The sequence below is a fragment of the Portunus trituberculatus genome, chromosome 16 (assembly GCF_017591435.1).
Source record: "Portunus trituberculatus isolate SZX2019 chromosome 16, ASM1759143v1, whole genome shotgun sequence".
Lineage (NCBI taxonomy): Eukaryota > Metazoa > Arthropoda > Malacostraca > Decapoda > Portunidae > Portunus > Portunus trituberculatus.
Window position 1 is genome coordinate 11,281,924 of NC_059270.1, and position 18,701 is coordinate 11,300,624.

Below are 18,701 nucleotides of genomic sequence, written 5' to 3' on the forward strand. Positions count from 1 at the left end.
ATACTTTGTTCCACGCCAAGTTCATGGTAGAAGACGTCTTCACTTCGTCCCAAGATGACTTGATGTTATCTAAGGTGTGCTTGATGTTATATGACTTCAACCATTCTCTGATAGTGGGCTTGCCAGGCCCATCTGTGCCCTTTATCAGTTGCTGCATGGTTTGCCGCTGGTAGTAGGCTTTAAATGTTTGCTATGATTATTATGAATATATTTGTGCTTACAATAGACCATTTGATATTCCATTTATTCATCTAATTAGTAATGCATGTAAGTAATATGTAATGCAGTTAAAAAAAAAGGGAGTGGAGAGAGGAAGAGATATAGGCTCCAAGGATGGTCAAGTTGAAGTCAGTACTGTGAGTGGCAGGGTGTAGCGTGGATGATGTCATCACCCCTGCTCCCCTGCAATGGGCCCTCTCAGATGACATGAGCAGATACCGTATCTGCATTTTTCTTACCGTATATCGAATCGAGGGTAGCAATTTCCAAATACCATAACTGAATTTACCGGATAAAGAACTACCGTATAACGAGGACTTACTGTATATGGAATATTCTTTGCATGTATGAGGAGTGGGATGTTCCACTCGTTATCAGGAAAGAACTGAAGGAGATATTGACAAAAACTTCATTGACATTCATATTACAGCAGACTTCTAGATGTGGAGAAGAACATGCGTGCACAGGGGAAAGTACTTGCCAAGATGGAGGGATTGAGGAAGAAACAGACATGTACTTCTGAAGAACTAAGCAAACTGCGCAAAGTGGTGGACAAGCATCACAAGGCTGCAGACAAACACCATGAAATGGACCAACGGCAGCTGAGGCGCTCTGAGCGGAAGGCTACCTATCTGAAAGCTGGGAAGACTAGGAAAATAGATATTGATGCCAAGGTACAGTCTCTCCTTAATTTTGTAGGATATGGATTTTTGTAAACTTATATTAATGATGATTTAGGATAATTGGCAGTTATTTCTTACATTGGTCAGGATATTATTTCTATGTAGAAAGAGGTTGTAGATCAATTTGTAATTAAAGCTCGGGTACAGACTTTCAAAAGGAAAGAAAATTTATGTGAATCAGAGAGCATGTATTGAATTAGGAAGTAAGATGAGTGAGTGGTTTCCTGTTTCAGTAGGGCTCCTGTCCCTGTGGTTATACATATAATGTTCATATTTTTTGAAGTGAGAAAATTTGGACGTTGTTAGGCAGAGTTTTTAGTCTAGTTGAAATGTAAGTTGAACACTCAAAACATATCATAAATCATAAATCATACATAACTTCATGCATAAATCTGTCCAGCATTCCCTCCAAACTGTTTCATGTATGTGCATTTACCAATTCGTTTTATTTATTCCTCTCATTTACGTTCCTGTTTATAAACTAGTTTTTGCTTTTCTTAAGTTTATTTTGTTAAGTTTTTAACATCTGTGTCTCTTTGAAATATATTCCAGAATAAGAGTATCAGATTCATGATCTCCCTTTCTGAATTCTTACCTGCATGCACCTCATACTATTCCAGGGAGTGTTACTAAAGTTTTTTTTCTAATCTTTCCTGTAAGGTATGTTTTTCATCTAGAGATCATTCCTCTCATCTTTCTAAATCATCTTTATCATCACTGTAAATCATCGTAATTTTTCTGATGTGCTGTAATATGCTGCTATCACCAGGCCTTCCCAGTTGATCCATCCCTCCTGCACAAAGCCCTTCTGGAGTTGGAGTCCTTGGCAGAGGACTCACCCAGTGAGAGCCACTGCTCTGCTACTATAGGATATGATGCATTTTATGTGAGGGATATCACCTACCCAGATGGCTCTCAGGTGCCACCTGGAGCAAGATTTGAGAAAACATGGAGGGTGTTGAATTCTGGATTGATGACATGGAATGAGAAAGTAAGTTTGAAGTCATTATATAATTGTATTTGGATCCATTTCTTTGCATCAGAAGCTTTATTTTATTTCTCTTTATGATTCTATTTAAGCAAGTAAAGTAGGCTGCTTTGTGCCTTTGAAAAGGTTCAAATGCATCATTATACTGTATATAGATAACCCCAACTATTTTGTGCATGTATGGTATCTTATGTTTATTTTTTTAAGTTGATGGAGTATTTTCTAATTTTTATATATCTTGTACAGTCACTCACTAAAGTCTGACTACCTTTTTTTGCTTCGGTATTACCGGTGTCAGAACGGGAGATTGGTGGCGGTGGGAAGGGATAGGACAGAACTTTGCTTAGAACCTGTGTGGCCGTTAGATTACCAGATAGTGATTTCATCACTAATATGCCTTTGGTGTTCATGTAAATGTATAAATGAAAACTACAGACAGAACACATGAGAATATTAATCTGATGACCACTGCAGCACAACTGGCAGAGTGGGGGGAGGAATTATTTTCCGTCTTAACGCTTAACTGATCATAGATTTGAGAAGTAACCTTTTTTTTTTATGGGGTGATTTTATCAGAAAACAATGCAGCCTGACCTGTTTAGTCACCTCTGTAGCAATTTCAGCATGCCAAAATGTTTATAACCAAAGACTATATTTCTCCAATACCTTGGTGCTCAGTTTCATTTAATTGCTCTAATGTTATGTACTGGTAACTCTCGATTTATGCGATAGATGTGTTCCAAGAGGTATCGCGTATATCAAAATTTGTGTAAAACAAACATGTAATTCCCATAAGAAACAATAGATAATAGGGAGTATGTGGGATGTGGTCCCCCAAAATTGTACAAAATACTCTATTTATTTGGCTAAATTAACATGTTTTTATTATTTACCATTCTAAATACTAGAAGTGTATTTAAAGTAAAGGGAAAAGCAAGAAATAATATGAGAAAGCAAAAACTAACAAGAGAAAACAACAAAACAAAGAATACGTAAACACAACACTCACTGCGTCACTGCCTTCACCACTCACACCACAGTCAGTCACCATCTTCCTTTGAGCTTTACCACTTTATCAAAAATCCACTTATCAAAAATAACCTCACATGCAGAAGAAGATGAAGGACGTTTTGGGGCCATCTTGGTGAATTATAGGCAGATTGAAGAGTTTCCGTATGTACTCAGTGCTGGCAGACTGCAAATGAGGCACGAGAAGAGTGGAGCTCCCACCTATTGGCCAGCTGCGGAACTCTGGCACACAGTTTGAAATTGCGTCTGGTGCTCAGTTGGGCCAAATCGCGTATAAGCAAACCGATCGCGCAAATTAAATTAATTCTAATATTTTTTTGGTCGCGTTATAATAAAAGCGCGCAAGTCAAACACGTGTAAATCAAGAGTTACCTGTATATTTATGTTGGCAGAAGCATCAGAAAAATAAGATTATCCCAATTATATGCCTCAGTTCCTACAGAAATATTCAGTCTACATGACTGTCTTCACTTAATGACTGTCCTATTTAATGACTGTTCAAAGTATGGCAACTTTAAACTGTCAAATGTTTAGCAAATTACAACTTTAAAATGTCAAATAGTAAGAATTATGTAAAAGAACTGGCTTATTGGTATGTAGGTAATCTTATTGGATATTTTTGTATCCCAAAAATGTTCAAATTTTCATACAGCTGTTAAAGAAAGCTGGAATATGTTAAAGAGAGTTTGAATGCTCAAATTAGAAATTTTCTCAGGATATGTATCTTACTAGAAAAGGACCCGTTGTACATATTTAGATTATTATTAGATTAGTAGCAGTGTATAACCTTACTTCTATCTCTTGAAAAACTTGAGACAAGAAAAAACACACTTTTTGATATATATATATATATATATATATATATATATATATATATATATATATATATATATATATATATATATATATATACACTTAACCCTCGGCTATCGCGCCCAATTGGGGCCGAAATAGCCGCGCCATAGCCGGAAACACGATAGCCGAATTGATCTTGGCGTGAAGGCGGTTTTGGCCAATGAGCGCTCAGATATCCCATGACGTCATGGCTGGGTGCATGATAGCAGGCATCTGAGGTCGCGATAATGAAATCTTAGCAGCTTTTCGTGGGTGCGCGATAGCAATAAAAAGCGATAGCCGAAGTCGCGATAGCCGAGGGTTGACTGTATATATATATATATATATATATATATATATATATATATATATATATATATATATATATATATGTTTGTTAATATTCTTTTTCTGCTTCTAATGACTTATCTATCTATTATCTTATACGAAATGTTTCAATGGGGAGATTTCAGAATTAATCCACCAGATGTCACCGCTGCTACATGTCCCTTGCTGACATGAGCTAAATTATTGTTGCATTAAATACCAGGTGCATACAGATGCATAGAGCATTGATTATTATGATACTCTTGACATTCTGTATCTACATTTAAATGTCCTGTATGGATAATTTTGGGAGAAGATAGTCAAAACAGAAATAATTTTTTGCAATTATCTTGTAATTTTGCTATCAGAATCTTAAATAAGGCATACAAGTCTAAAATCTATTGATTTGGATAATGAAACAGGTAAAAACTTTGCCTGTCCTATATAGTATGACCCAGCTTACTCAGTAACATCGGGATATATGGGTATAGTTATTTTCTTGGGGATTTTAGCATTACTTTCATCAAGATCAAGAAGTGGCAAAACAATTGAGCAAAGACTAAGCATATCACTGGATAGCTGTGGAATAAGGAGAGAGAAATATGAGAAGTTTTCCTCCTCCTCATGACATAGTGACATGGACATTACAGCAGGAATTAACTATTTGTCCAACAATGTGTTTGTTAAGTTAAACAGGTGGCCAGTCCAGGTTTGGTTAAACAGCAACACTCGCCAGGATACTCAAGTTGCCTATTCTTAATTAAAATTGTTGTTTACATATACAGAAATATCCTCTCTGAGATCCTTTTTGACTATATCAGTAACATTAGTATATAGTAGAGAATTTTGCTAGTGTCCTGTTTACTTCTTACAGACTGAGTTATGTAAGTGGTCTCAAGTGCAGTTCCATGGATCACCTGTGAACTGGAAATTGAAGCCATTGGAGAAGAAGGTTGTGTGTCCCCCTTTGAAACCTGGAGAGTGTGGAAACATTTCCATTACATTTATTTCACCAAGTAAGTGCCTTCCTCTGTTGACATCAAGTAGGATAATGATAGGCAACAAATTTGAGGAACAGAAATTTGTGTGCTTTATAAGATTAATGGAACCACTAAAATCTCAAATAGGTACCACAAATGCAAAAAGAGAATATTATGATAAAAGGTAACTCAACTTTTATGAGTATAGAACATGAGTAGGGGATTACATTTATAGATATGAAAACATGACATTTACTTTAATTAAGAAATAATTTGAACTATTTACAAAAATGCAAAAATTACTGTATTTGATGGCTCATAAGACGCACCTTTCCCTCCCCAAAAAAGTCTCTGGAATTCACCGTGTCCTATGAGGCCAAGGTTCAGTATTGAGGCAGTGGTAAATAAAGTGATGAGTGGTACTACACCAGAAAAAAACTTTCTTTCAAAGTAACAATATGTAATAAGTCATACATACTAGTAATTTACTTAGAATGACTCCAGTCAGGAAGAATTTGCCTGAAAGACCATACACTATGCATTGCATAAACCAAAACAATACATGCGATCACCAATCTGTTATCTTGATCCTGACACAGGCAAACTTCACTGCTTTCTTTACAGTGTGATACTGTTGCTTCTTACAGTAAGACACAATTCCATAAAATTAAAGTTGCACCTATCTTTTAACATTCTTATCTTGCATGCAAACGTAAAAAATTATGGTAAAAAAAGAAAATGATTTTCAGCCCCGTAGCCCTGTAGACTTGCAGTCGCTGGTGATGCCACATGTCAGGTACATGTTTATATCTCACAACAGGATTGGTATGTAGACTGCTAACAAATATTAAAGTTTTTAAGTACAAAATATTGGGATGTAATAATGATCTAAATACATGCGAGACTCTGAATGTCAGGTGAAATCTTTCATTTCATATTCATAACTTAAATCCACTCATTTATCTTTTTTTTTCTTATTTCAATATCTGCCAAAACTGGGTTTATTTTATAAGCCCATGCATCTTATGAGCTACTAAATATGATATGTTTCACACACACACACACACACACACACACACACACACACACACACACACACACACACACACACACACACACACACACACACACACACACACACAGCGAGGCAAATGGGCAAGCCTCTTAGTGTGTAGCCCCTGTTCACCTAGCAGTAAATAGGTGCGGGATGTAACTCGAGGGGTTGTGGCCTCCCTTTCCCGGTGTGTGGAGTGTGTGTTGTGGTCTTGGTCGTACCCGAAGATTGGTTTATGAGGTCTGAGCTTGCTCCGTAATGGGGAAGGCTGGCTGGGTAATCAGCAGATGACCGGGGTGAATTACACACACTTTGGGTATTAGAAAAGTGATGGGAGAAAAAGAGGACATAATGATTGGGAAGAATTTAAGGTAGTAAGAAATTAATATATCCAAACCCTAAGAGAGGAACAAAGGGACTATGAGAAAGATATAGTTGACAAATGCAAAAATGAGCCAAAACTCTTTTATATATATGTTAATGGGGAAAAAAAAAGTAAACAATAGATAGATTAAAAGTTGATAATGTCACATATGAGGATGCAAGATCACAGGCAGAAATAATGAATATGTGCTTTAATCAGCACTCACCAAAGAAAATAAGTTTGAAGGAACAAGAACAGGACACAAGAACAAGGAAATGAGGGAGATCCATGTGGTAGGTAGTCAAAGAAATCAAGAAGATTATGAAAATATTGTATGTGAATAAGGCTCAAGGACCAGATGGGATGTCAAATTGGATACTGAGGGAATATAATGACCAATTGGCAGAGATATTACATAACATCATAATATGTTATTATAAGGAAGGGAAATTCCATCTAGACTGGAAAAGTGTCAGTATTGTACCAATTTTCAAGGGAGGTAGTAAAGATGAACCACTGAACTACAGACCAGTGTCTGTAACAAGCATGGTTGCAAAAAAGCGAAAAAATAGTTAGAGACAGATGTATGGAACAGCTAGAAAAGTTACTCACATTAACTGGATGACATTTGGTTTCAGAAATGGAAGATCTTGGGTCACAAACTTAATGAGTTTCTACAGTAGAGCAATAGGTATAACTCAGGAGAGTGATGGATGGGCAGACTGTCTACCTGGAGCTATAAAATGCTTTTGATAAAGTACCACATCAGAGATTGCTAGGGAAAATTAAAAACATAGGTGGTTTACAGGGAAAAGTACTGGATATTTGGATAACATACTTCTTAAAGACAGAGAAATGAGAACAGTGATAAGAGGTGAAGAATCAAAATGGTGCAGAATTATAAATGGAGTTTCACAGGGAACAGTCCTGGCCCCAGTAATGTTCATAGTGTTTATTAATGATATGGTAGAAGAGTTGGGTAGTTATTCAATCTTATTTGCACATGACACAAAGTTACTGAAATGAGTGGAAAATGACATGGATTGTGAAATGCTACAGAAAACTTCAGTAATATACGTGAGTGGAGCAAGAAATGGGAAATGGAATTTAATGCAAAAAAGTGCAAAGTGATGGAACTATAGTCTGACCATTTTATGATGATCTTTAGGCATTGGCTTTTTTGGGGATTTTCCAGCCTGTGGCGCTGTCACACTTGTGCCAATACGCACTGCAAGTCAGATACCTAATACTTTGAAATTGAATGGTGTTGTAGTGTATATACATTGTGATGCTTGAAAAAGGCAAGTTAGTATAATTTTGTTTATTTTTGAATATATTTTGCATTGTTTTTTCAAACAACAATACTTGACAACGTCCCCTTTGAGTGTTGTCACATCCCTTTGAGTGACCGAGTGATGTTACACGTCAAAGTGATCGTGTTAATCCATGGGTTACTTCCTCTCCTGCTACCAGCCAGGACGGAAGAGAGAGAGAGAGAGAGAGAGAGAGAGAGAGAGAGAGAGAGAGGTGATGTGTGGGGAGAGATAGACAGACAAGACAAAGAGGAGGGGGGGAGGGCAGCTTGACTGACTGACAGGCAAATTCTTTTCTCAAATTTTAATAATTCAGAAGCAAGTACACTTATCCCTCGGCTATCGCGCCCAATTGGGGCAGAAATAGCCGCGCTATAGCCGAAAACGCGATAGCCGAATTGAACAACTAATGGTGAAAATTGTTATTGGTACCGCAACCACAAATTTTACTCCTAATATCCCTCATTTTTACTTCTTTTTAAATTACTGTATAATCCATTGGTACCAATTAAAACATGTCAAGGTTATAACATAAAAAAAAAATTACATCAGCTCATTGTATTTACTAGAGATGTACCGATGCATCGGTATCGGTATCGGAATCGGCGGTATCGGCCCATTTTTGGGTATCGGTATCGGCTTATTTTATGCCGATACTTACGATACCTAAAAGGAATTTACTACTTAGTGATATATTCGATATAAGATATTGATTACTGAGTAATTTACCTTTGCAAATGGCTTCAAAAAGCTTCTAGAATTGCTCCTATTTCACAAACGTTCTCAGAAGGACTTACAGCATCCCCCAAAACAAAGCCTCCCATCTGATAACGATCGCCGTCCACCAACTCATCCTGGTGTCCAGTGCAGTAATCACTATAAGTAGTAGTATCGGTATCGATAGTAGTATCGGTATCTGCCCAATTAGGTGGTATCGGTATCGGTATCGGAATCGGCCAAAATTCTGGTATCGGTTTTGGCCAATGAGCGCTCAGATACCCCATGACGTCATGGCTGGGCGCGCGATAGCAGGCATCTGAGGTCGCGATAATGAAATTTTAGCAGCTTTTCATGGGTGCGTGATAGCAATAAAACGCGATAGCTGAAGTCACAATAGCCGAGGGTTGACTGTATAGATCTCTGATAGAAATATATTTGCATGAAGTGTAAATTCTATATGGAGAGAGAGAGAGAGAGAGAGAGAGAGAGAGAGAGAGAGAGAGAGAGAGAGAGAGAAAGAGATTCAGATTCACCACGGTTGCCTGCTGGTCACCCAGCCAGTCTTCCCCATTACGGAGCGACCTCAGAGCTCATAGACCGATCTTCGGGTAAGACTGAGACCACAACACACTTCACACACTGGGAAAGCGAGGCCACAACCCCTCGAGTTACATCCCGTACCTACTTGCTGCTGGGTGAACAGGGCCCACACATTAAGAGGCTTGCCCATTTGCCTCGCTGCCTCCAGGACTCAAACCTGGACCCTCTCGATTGTGAGTCGAGTGTGCTAACCACTACACTATGCGAGAGAGAGAGAGAGAGAGAGAGAGAGAGAGAGAGAGAGAGAGAGAGAGAGAGAGGAGTGTGGGAAGCAAGGTTCCCATTGACACATAGGCTCTAATCCCATAATTTGCCTAGCACAAGGTTTGGCAGCACTGCATGCCGAGAAATCCCCAAAAAAGCCAATGCCTAAACGATCTTCATAAAGTGGTCAGACTATAGGGAAAAGTAAAAGAAGACATACAAAATTCTACACTATGGGAGGAGTAGAAATTCAGAAAACAAGAGAAGAAAAAGACCTGGTTATTACAATAAATGATAATTCATCACCGGAAAAATATATCAATAATATAGTTGGGGAAACATGAATGAGAAAAAATGGAATGGGCATTTACATACATAGATGAAAAGATGATGAAAACTAATAGAATACATGATTCAACCTAAACTAGAATATGCTGCACTTATATGGTCACCACATAAAAAAGAAAGATATAAGAAAGATAGAAAGGACTAAAAAAGCAGCAACCAAATTGGTTCCAGGTTTGAGAAACCTAATTTATGAGGACAGATTGAAGAGATTAAAACTTCCAACATTGCAAGAGAGGAGAGAAAGAGGAGACAATTGTTATTTACAGGGCATGGAAGAGGATGGATTAAGTTGTTGAGGAAGACTTGGTGTGGGACTCAAGAAATACAAGGGGACCTCATATGAAAAGAAAAAAATAAAGTGTGTAGAAGACATTAAGAAATATAGTTTTTTAAACAGAAGCATAGAAATATGGAAAAATTTGGATGAAACTGGTTCAAGCAAGAAATATTCATGATTTTAAGGCTGAACTGGACAACTTTAGATGTAGAGACAGGACAGCACAAGCAAAGATTTTTTCCTGTAAGACACAACAAGGTAAATACAACTAGGTAAACATACACACACAAATCTTTTAAGACCAGTGATGATTTGTTATTTTTTGTGGCAGATGAACCAGGTTGGTATGCTACACACTGGAGGTTCTGCCAGCAGGGCCGTGTGTTTGGGAACCAGATCTGGTGTGCTGTTCATGTGAGCAACAGCACTGATGCTAATTGTGAGACCCAAACAACATGTGCTAATACTGAAGTGGGTCCTGATGTAGCTCAGGCAACCATTTCTGAAGAAAGTGAGAAAAAGGAAAGTATAGAAACAGAGACTTCTGAAGAACAGTCCTCACTCTCTGAAGAGGTAAGTGAATAGAATTCTGGATAAAGTTGAAGTTTGGAGGAAGAGAAAAGAGAGGCTGGTTGAAAGAAAATTAGTAGCATAAAGAAAGATAGATGCCTATATTCTAACTCATCTGTGACTTTTTGTCTGTATTTCTCTTATCATTAAGAAGCTTAATTTATGGCAAAATATAAACATATATACATATTTCAAGTTACTGAAAATATTCTTCAAATATAAATGAATTATTTAATGGTAGTCATGAAAAGTAATTTGGCACATAATGCTGGCTAGATCTCAGTTGAGGAGAAGGGGAAGAAGAAAGAAAAGTTATGGAAAAAAAAAATCTGAGAAGACAGAAAGAAGAGAAGAAAGAATTGACAGAGATAGAGGTGGAAGATAATAAAATGAAGGCAAACATATATTTGCCTTAAGAGCAATGCAGTGAGTTTGATATATGCCATTCAAGGTCCTATATGTTGAGTTACTATTTGGTTGTTATATCCTTGGGTCACTAAATTTGCTCTTGCCTTGTAATTAGATGTCAAGCTTACAGTATGCTATAAGAAAATAATGGTCTTCCTATTTTGATTTCTGATACGGTATTCAATCCATGATGTTTGGAGACAAAAATCACATTATATAGAAAAAAATCCTGTCATCAGATGAATAATGCATATGTGGGATAAGGCATTAAAGGTGAAAAAAGTCAACAATGCAGAATACAAAGAACTGCTTTGTATTGTGTTAATTTTATGTTCAGATGGAAGGGAATTGATTTTGTGAAACCTATATAATATTCTTTGTATGAGCACTGATCTGATTTCAAGCTTGCACAAAATGTTGAACTTTGTTATCTGTTGCTTATGTTATTTAGAAAGTGGGTTTGTGTGCAAGGTGTTGTCTAAAAGGCTTAAAGACCGTACATACATACTAGTACAATTTGTTTACCTCTTAGAATTTCCGTGTTATTTACAGGATGTTCCAGTTTTTGTGGATGCCACTAAAGACACCAATAAGATGGAAAGTAGTGTAACTAAATCTACTATTGCTCCAACCTCTGATGCCATCCATGAATCCAGTGCTGAGCCTCCCACTCTTGAGCAGCAAGCCTGTCAGTCATCAGAGTATGAGGTTGGCATCATTGAGAACTATTATGATGCTGAGGATCCAGCAGAAGATGATACTCAGGTAACATTTATTGAATATTCATAAGTTTGAATTTATCTGCATGTTCTCTCTTTCCTGTATTACATGTATGCTACTTATAGTAAGTAGTCAAATGGACAAAACAGTGCTTCTCCACAAACAACCAACCCGTCAGCCTCATTAGGGATACACCAGTACCCAGTAATGCTTTTCTAGTGCTATTCCAGTTAGGAAATGGACCCCAAAATTTAATTAAAATGTAATAATTTAATAACAAATTTAGTAACTTACAATATTTTGAAATTTGTAAAAAGTACACTGACAAGTGTCTACAAATATACTTTCATTGTCTTATTTTGTTCTACCCATAGAGTGTTATTACCAAGGTGTACAGTGTTATAACAGGTCAAACATGTATGCTTCAAGGAAAAAGGAAGAACAGTATTTTTTTCCTAGTTTACTAAGCTTATGATGTATAAGGATCTTTGTTTATATAGTCTTAATGTCAAAACATGCATAATTATTGTTCCAATTATCTCACCTGAAAGCATCTGAGTGAGGTTGGTCAGGACAGTACCAGTGAGCCTGAAGCCACAGCAAGAACCAACTTAGACCTGATTACATTTGAAGATGAAGCAGAGATGGTTCCTTCAAGGTCACCTTCCCCTGATATAATTTCACATACTCATTCTGTGGTAAGTATCTCCTTTCCTTCTTTGCATTTTGTGGTAGACTGGAATGTTTGGCTTATTTATGTTTTTATTTATTCTTGCTCACTTTACTGTAAGTGCAGAGATGAGCATTGAGATGCTTGAGTTCAGATGATCTTAGCCTTGTGTAAAGTTTATTATATATAGATGTCTTGTACTCTCTCTCTCTCTCTCTCTCTCTCTCTCTCTCTCTCTCTCTCTCTCTCTCTCTCTCTCTCTCTCTCTCTCTCTCTCTCTCTCTCTCGTTGTGCTTGCTCAAGCTCTGACTGTAACTAATGTCTTCATCCACTCACATTCTGTGTTCTAGTTTATACCAAATATTTATATTTTTCATTAATATCACACTTGGTTCTAGTTTTAGTTCCCATACATAGTACATAACAGTTGTAATCACCAGTGGTAGATGCTATTTACTGCATATGTCACCTCATAAGCCAGCAAATTAGCAAATACAGTAAAAGCATAATTAACAAATACAGTGAAACCTTGAGTTATAAATGCCCTGATTTATTGGTAATCTGAGACATGAGCTGATACTCAGTTGATTTTTTGCATTTACTTGTGAGTCAAAATTCAAGTTGCAAGCTAACTCCAGGTACACTGTCACTGTTTAGTGGAGCAAAAGCCCAGCTTCCCGTGTCCAGCGTGTTCAGTTCACATTTAAATTTTTTTTTTTTTTTTTTCTCGCTGTGGAAGTATTTCTTGTGTTATGCTGATATATATATATATATATATATATATATATATATATATATATATATATATATATATATATATATATATATATATATATATATTTTTGTGCAGCTATTTAGTCAAATTTCTATTGTCTGACCATTGGTCCTAAGCAAGTAGCACTATGTAATGACACATGCCTAACTCACTTCTTAAAAATTCTAAAAGGAGGATGAAACAAATCTCCTTGGATTGCTATTTTGTGAAGTGCTGAACAGATGAAAAAGGAAAGCATGGCAAAGGCAAAAAGCAGTGAAGAAAGCTAGGTTAAACAAAAGTACAATAAAAAATGTAGCAATTAAGATCGGCAATAAAATGAAGCATTATAAATATAATGAGTAAGTTAAGTTCAGCAATTAAGCAAGAATTTATGGCAATTGAAAGTAACTAAAAAAAGACATGAAATGAAACAAACTTCCCCCATTTCTTTGGCCTGGCACCTACCTCCTCCACCCTCTCTTCACTAACATCTCCCATTAGCTCAAGTTGTCTTATTTCTGAGTGAAATGTACCTTATAAAAATAGTTTATGTACTTAATTATATTTTTTATTGTTTTGTTTGATTTTGTTGTTATTTGTTGTTTATAAATATCATCTTCTTACCCAGAAACACTTAAAAAATTGGTGTGTTTATTGGGAAGGCTGTAACAGATTAATGGCATTTCAATCAATTTCTATGGGGAAAATTTATTTGAGTTATAGGCAAATTGAGATATGAGCTCTGTTATGGAACAAATTAGACTTGTAACTCAAGGTATCACTATATTGTCAAGGTATCACTATATTGGCTGACATTAGTTTTACAAGTGTTTACTATGTGTGTGTGTATGTGTTATTTCTGTGGTGGAGTCGTAACTGCCAGTCATATAAAGCTGGGACTTCACACACAAAACACACCCACATAGTATTTCTTATTTGATTAAAAATGTTCAGCTACTGAAGAAAGGCATATAACCTATTTAAGTGACAGCCAAGGATGCTACCTATTAAGATAAGGAGTGATGGTGTGTGTGTGTGTGTGTGTGTGTGTGTGTGTGTGTGTGTGTATTTAACTAGTTGTATATTATAAGGTTCAAGTGAGGCTCATAGTGACCTGTCTCCATATCAACTTTTATGCAACTTTCTACTGCTACAATCTCTCTTCACTCAGTTCTTTCCATATGTTCACTGTCCTATGTTGAAAACTAATCTTTTTAATGTTAATCAAACACTGATTTTTCATGACCTTGTTGGAGTTGCCTCTTGTTCGTCTATTTCCATCCTCTGTCAATGATGCCAGGTCTTGTCAATCTATCTTTACCATCGTTATTAGATATCCTCTTTCCTGTCTAACCTTCAAAGTTGGTAGTTCCATTTCCTTCAGTCTTCCTTCATAGGGAAGATGTGTATTTACTTAGTTGTATTGTACAGAGTTCGAGCAGGGCTCATAGTGTCCTGTCTCCATGTCTCCATTTATCCTATTTTTCTTTAAAGTTATGTACATTATGTGTAGTAATAACTTCATTACTCAATGCATTCCACTTCTCCACCGTTGTATGTGGAAAACTGTATTTTCCAACATCCTTCACACACTGCTTCATCCTGATCTTCTTTACATGTCCTCTTGTCCTTCTATCTTCTTCTGTTACCAGCACCAGGTCTTCCTTGTCCATTTCTACTATACCATTGACTATCTTGTACATTGTTATTAGGTGTTCTTGTGTTCTTCTATCTTGTAAGGTTGGCAGTCCCATTTCCTTCAGTCATTCTTCATATGTTAGGTCTTTTAGATCCTGCACCATCTTTGTAGCAATCTTCTGTATCTGTTGTAATCTTCTTATATCTTTTTTAGAGCTTGGAGACCACACCCCAGCTGCATATTCCAGCGTTGGATGTATCATGCTTGTGATAATTTTTTTCATCATATCTTTGTCTATGAATTGAAATGCCACTCTTATATTAATGAACATTCTATATGCTAATCCAAAGATCTTTTGTATTTTTCAGGGTTCAGATTTTCCTGTATAATCACTCCCAGATCTTTTTCGTCTTTAATTTTCATTATTTGTTCCTCTCTCATCAAATAGTTCCATACTGGTCTTGTCTTGCTCTTTCCTTGTTCTGTTACATGACATTTCTTGGCATTGAACTCCAATTTCCACTTCTTACTCCACTCGTAGATTTTGTTTATATCTTCCTTTTACAGCAAAAAGTCCTGCTGGGTTTTGATTACTCTTAGCAGCTTTGCATCATCAGCAGATAAATTATATTACCCCATTGTGAATGTTGTTTACATAAATCTGGAACATAATGGGGCTAACACTGATTCTTGTGGCACTCCACTTGTTACTTTACCCCAAGATGAGTATGTATCTCTGATCACAGTTCTCATCTCTCTATCCTTCAAATTATCCCTTGTCCATTCTAACAAAGTTCCTCGAATTGCTCCTATGTTCTCTAGTTTCCAAAGTAGTCTTCCATGAGGGACTTTATCAAAAGCCTTTTTTATGTCCAGGTATACTGTGTCCACCCATCCATCTCTGCTTTCCAGTCCTTCTATTACTCTTGAGTAGAAGCTTAGTAAGTTTGATACACATGACCGTCCTGTCCTGAACCCAAATTGTCTGTTCGATATGACTTGTTCTTCTTCCAGATGTTTAACCCAATATTCTTTGATAAGTATTTAACAGAACTTCCCCACAACACTTGTAAGTGACACAGGTCTATAATTTAATGGCTCAGTTGCCTTTCCTCCTTTAAATATCGGTATTACATTGGCTCTCTTCCATTCTAGTGGAACTTTCCCTTCATTTAGTGAACTTGTAATTATTTCCCAAATTGGATTCAGTAGTTGCTCTTTACATTCTTTTAACACCCAACCTGATACACCATCTGGCCCCATTGCTTTTCTGACATCCAAATTATCCAATAATCTTCCAATATCCTCTTTGTGCTCTGTGATTTCCTGTAATCCTTGGCAATGCAATGTCCTATTTTGTTCTGTAAAATCCTCTTCTACAGTGTACACAGTTTTGAAGCTCTCATTCATTACTTCACACATTTCCTTTTCTGTTTGGTATGTCTTCCCTCCTTTAATTATTTTTCTATTGTTTCCTTATTCTTCATCTTACCATTTATAAATTTGTAGAAAAGCTTGGGTTCATCTTTGCTTTTACGCACCACATCTTTCTCAAAGTTTCTTTCTTCCTCTCTCCTTACTCTCATATATTCATTTCTCACATCCTTATACTGCTGTCTGTTATTGTCAATTCTCTGTTTTATGAGTTTCTTCCAAGCCTTATCATTTGCCTTTTTAGCTGCTGTGTATCTAGCATTGTACCAAGTGTGTATATTTTTCTTATCTCTATAAAAAGGTACATCTTTCTTTACTCTTTCATTATATTTCTGTATGAATATTTTGTATTTCCCTTGTATTGCCCTTCCATACATAATGTTTCTCCATTCAAAATCAGCAAAAAATTTTCTTAATTTTTCAAAATCTGCTCTTGCATAATTTAATCTCTTTTTTGTAGTAATCTCTGTGACTTATCACATCCTCCTCCTGTATTTCCAGCTCTAATGTCACATGATCACTTCTTCCCATTGGACTAAGGTATTGTATGCTGGGAAGGGGGCTCTGGCTTCTTTGTGAATACTAGATCAAGCAGTGATGGTTCTTTCCCCCTGTACCTTGTTGACTCCTCCACCCACTAATCCATTGTATTTACCATAGTCAACTGCAACACTTCCTTGCTCCATTTTCCAGCATTATCCATTACTTCCATCTCTCTCCAGGTTATTTGTTTACAGTTAAAGTCTCCAACTAAAAATATTCTTCCATCTCTTCTTATCATGTTATCTGAGCACTTAATCACCTCTCTTTGTATATCTTTATGTTCCTTTGTTCCCCATGTATTTGTCTTAGGTGGCACATACGTAACTATGATTTTTCTTTTTTCCAGTTCCTCTGTGTGTGTGTGTGTGTGTGTGTGTGTGTGTGTGTGTGTGTGTGTGTGTGTGTGTGTGTGTACCTTATAGAGCTACTTGAAGTAGAAGTAAGATATATTAAGATATTGTTTGGAGAGACCATTTATAAGGATAAGTAAAGATATTTCTGTCAATCTTCTTTCCAGTCGCCATATGAAATAGCTTTATTTTAAGCAAATAGAGTTTAGTCTTGGTAATGATCAATTTCTAATTTCAGATACCATTAAAGGACATGGCCAAGGAGTCTGTTGACTCCTTAAGGGACTTCATGAAGGTTGCTGGAGAGAAAGAGGAGAAGAAATCTTGCAATGTTTCTTCATCATATGGCCTTGATGATCTCAGCATCTCTAGTGGGTCATTTTCTGACTTAGATTCAGATGACCAAGCTATTCTGAATGAGTCTGACACAGACATTTCTGACCAAGATTATTTTGTAGTGAGCATCCCTGAATGTTTTGATCTGACACATCCCTATTCAGGTGAGTTATGTTTAGGAAAGCAGTTAATCAATATTAAATTATATTTATGTGTAACCTCATTATGAATTGATAGTGCAATTCATTTGACATGAAAAGTGTCTCATATGAAAGCTTATTTAATATAATGCATCAGACCTTTGCTGTGCAAGTAATCATTGTACACCACCCCACTCTCAAGTTTTGCGCTTTGCAAATTTCATGATTCTTAAGTTTGGCAGCAGGACTAGGGATGTGCACCGGTATCTGGTATACTGTTTTACCAGTATTACCGGTAAAACTGGTGAAAAACTAGAGACAAAAAGTACAACTGGCAAAGAGGGGAGGTAGAGATCAGGGAGCCTTTGTTTACAACCATGTTTGTGGACGTTCGGCTGTCAGGTATTTTTTTCAAGTATTAAATCCAACTTTTGTGTTGGAGTATTAAGTCTCCAGTGTATTTTATTTATTTATTTTTAATGATACCAATAGATTAGTTTACCATTAAATTGAATATTTTCTCATTTGTCATCTGAAAATGGCCAAGAGAAGGCAAACTATCAATTTTTTCTCTAAAATTTGCGTGGGTTTATTTCTTAATGCATGTACTGTTATGAAAAATCACTTACCATCATTGTTACTTCTGCAGAGAGAGAGAGAGAGAGAGAGAGAGAGAGAGAGAGAGAGAGAGAGTTATGCATCTCCCCACTCCCATCCAGCCCGGATATGGTGCCAGGAGTCGTTTTCTCTTGCCTAGAGTGAAGAGGTTAAAATTATTATAGAGATTCTGTGCTGTCATAATTTACTTGAGTCAGGCTGGTGCTGCAATGCTGCTTGGGATGTTACCTCATCTATCTGATGCACTGCTCATGAGTAACACAGCCTGTGGTGCAGTGTTCAGTGTTATTTCTAAGTGAAATACATGAAAAATAAACAATGACAGGTATATCTAACAGTGAAAGAAAACAACAGAAAGAGTGTTGACTGTATAAGAATTGTGTAATGTGGCATTGGTGGGTAAGGAACATGAGATAAGACATAAATACAGTTGCCAGACATTGATTGTAATTGGTAGATATGTACAGTGCATTTGTACTTATCAACTGTACTTATCATTGGTACATACATAGGTACATGTATACCAAGAATAATATAATCAATGTCTGCCAACTCTACTCATCTCTGCTTCCCCCT

The 18,701-nt window shown here is 36.6% G+C and overlaps 1 protein-coding gene across 2 annotated transcripts in view; it reads left to right on the plus strand.

Moving 5' to 3' along the window:
* Positions 1 to 18,701, plus strand: part of LOC123504492 (next to BRCA1 gene 1 protein-like) — a 41,779-nt gene that overhangs the window by 15,786 nt on the left and 7,292 nt on the right. The window contains exons 8-14 of one of the 2 annotated variants that reach the window (XM_045255047.1): positions 653 to 893; positions 1,672 to 1,893; positions 4,955 to 5,096; positions 10,272 to 10,513; positions 11,471 to 11,683; positions 12,190 to 12,336; positions 17,270 to 17,531. In XM_045255047.1, the coding sequence (XP_045110982.1) occupies positions 653 to 893; positions 1,672 to 1,893; positions 4,955 to 5,096; positions 10,272 to 10,513; positions 11,471 to 11,683; positions 12,190 to 12,336; positions 17,270 to 17,531 (1,469 nt within the window). Of the gene's footprint in view, positions 1 to 649; positions 894 to 1,671; positions 1,894 to 4,954; positions 5,097 to 10,271; positions 10,514 to 11,470; positions 11,684 to 12,189; positions 12,337 to 17,269; positions 17,532 to 18,701 lie in introns of both variants that reach the window. The other variant, XM_045255046.1, reaches the window with a different exon arrangement.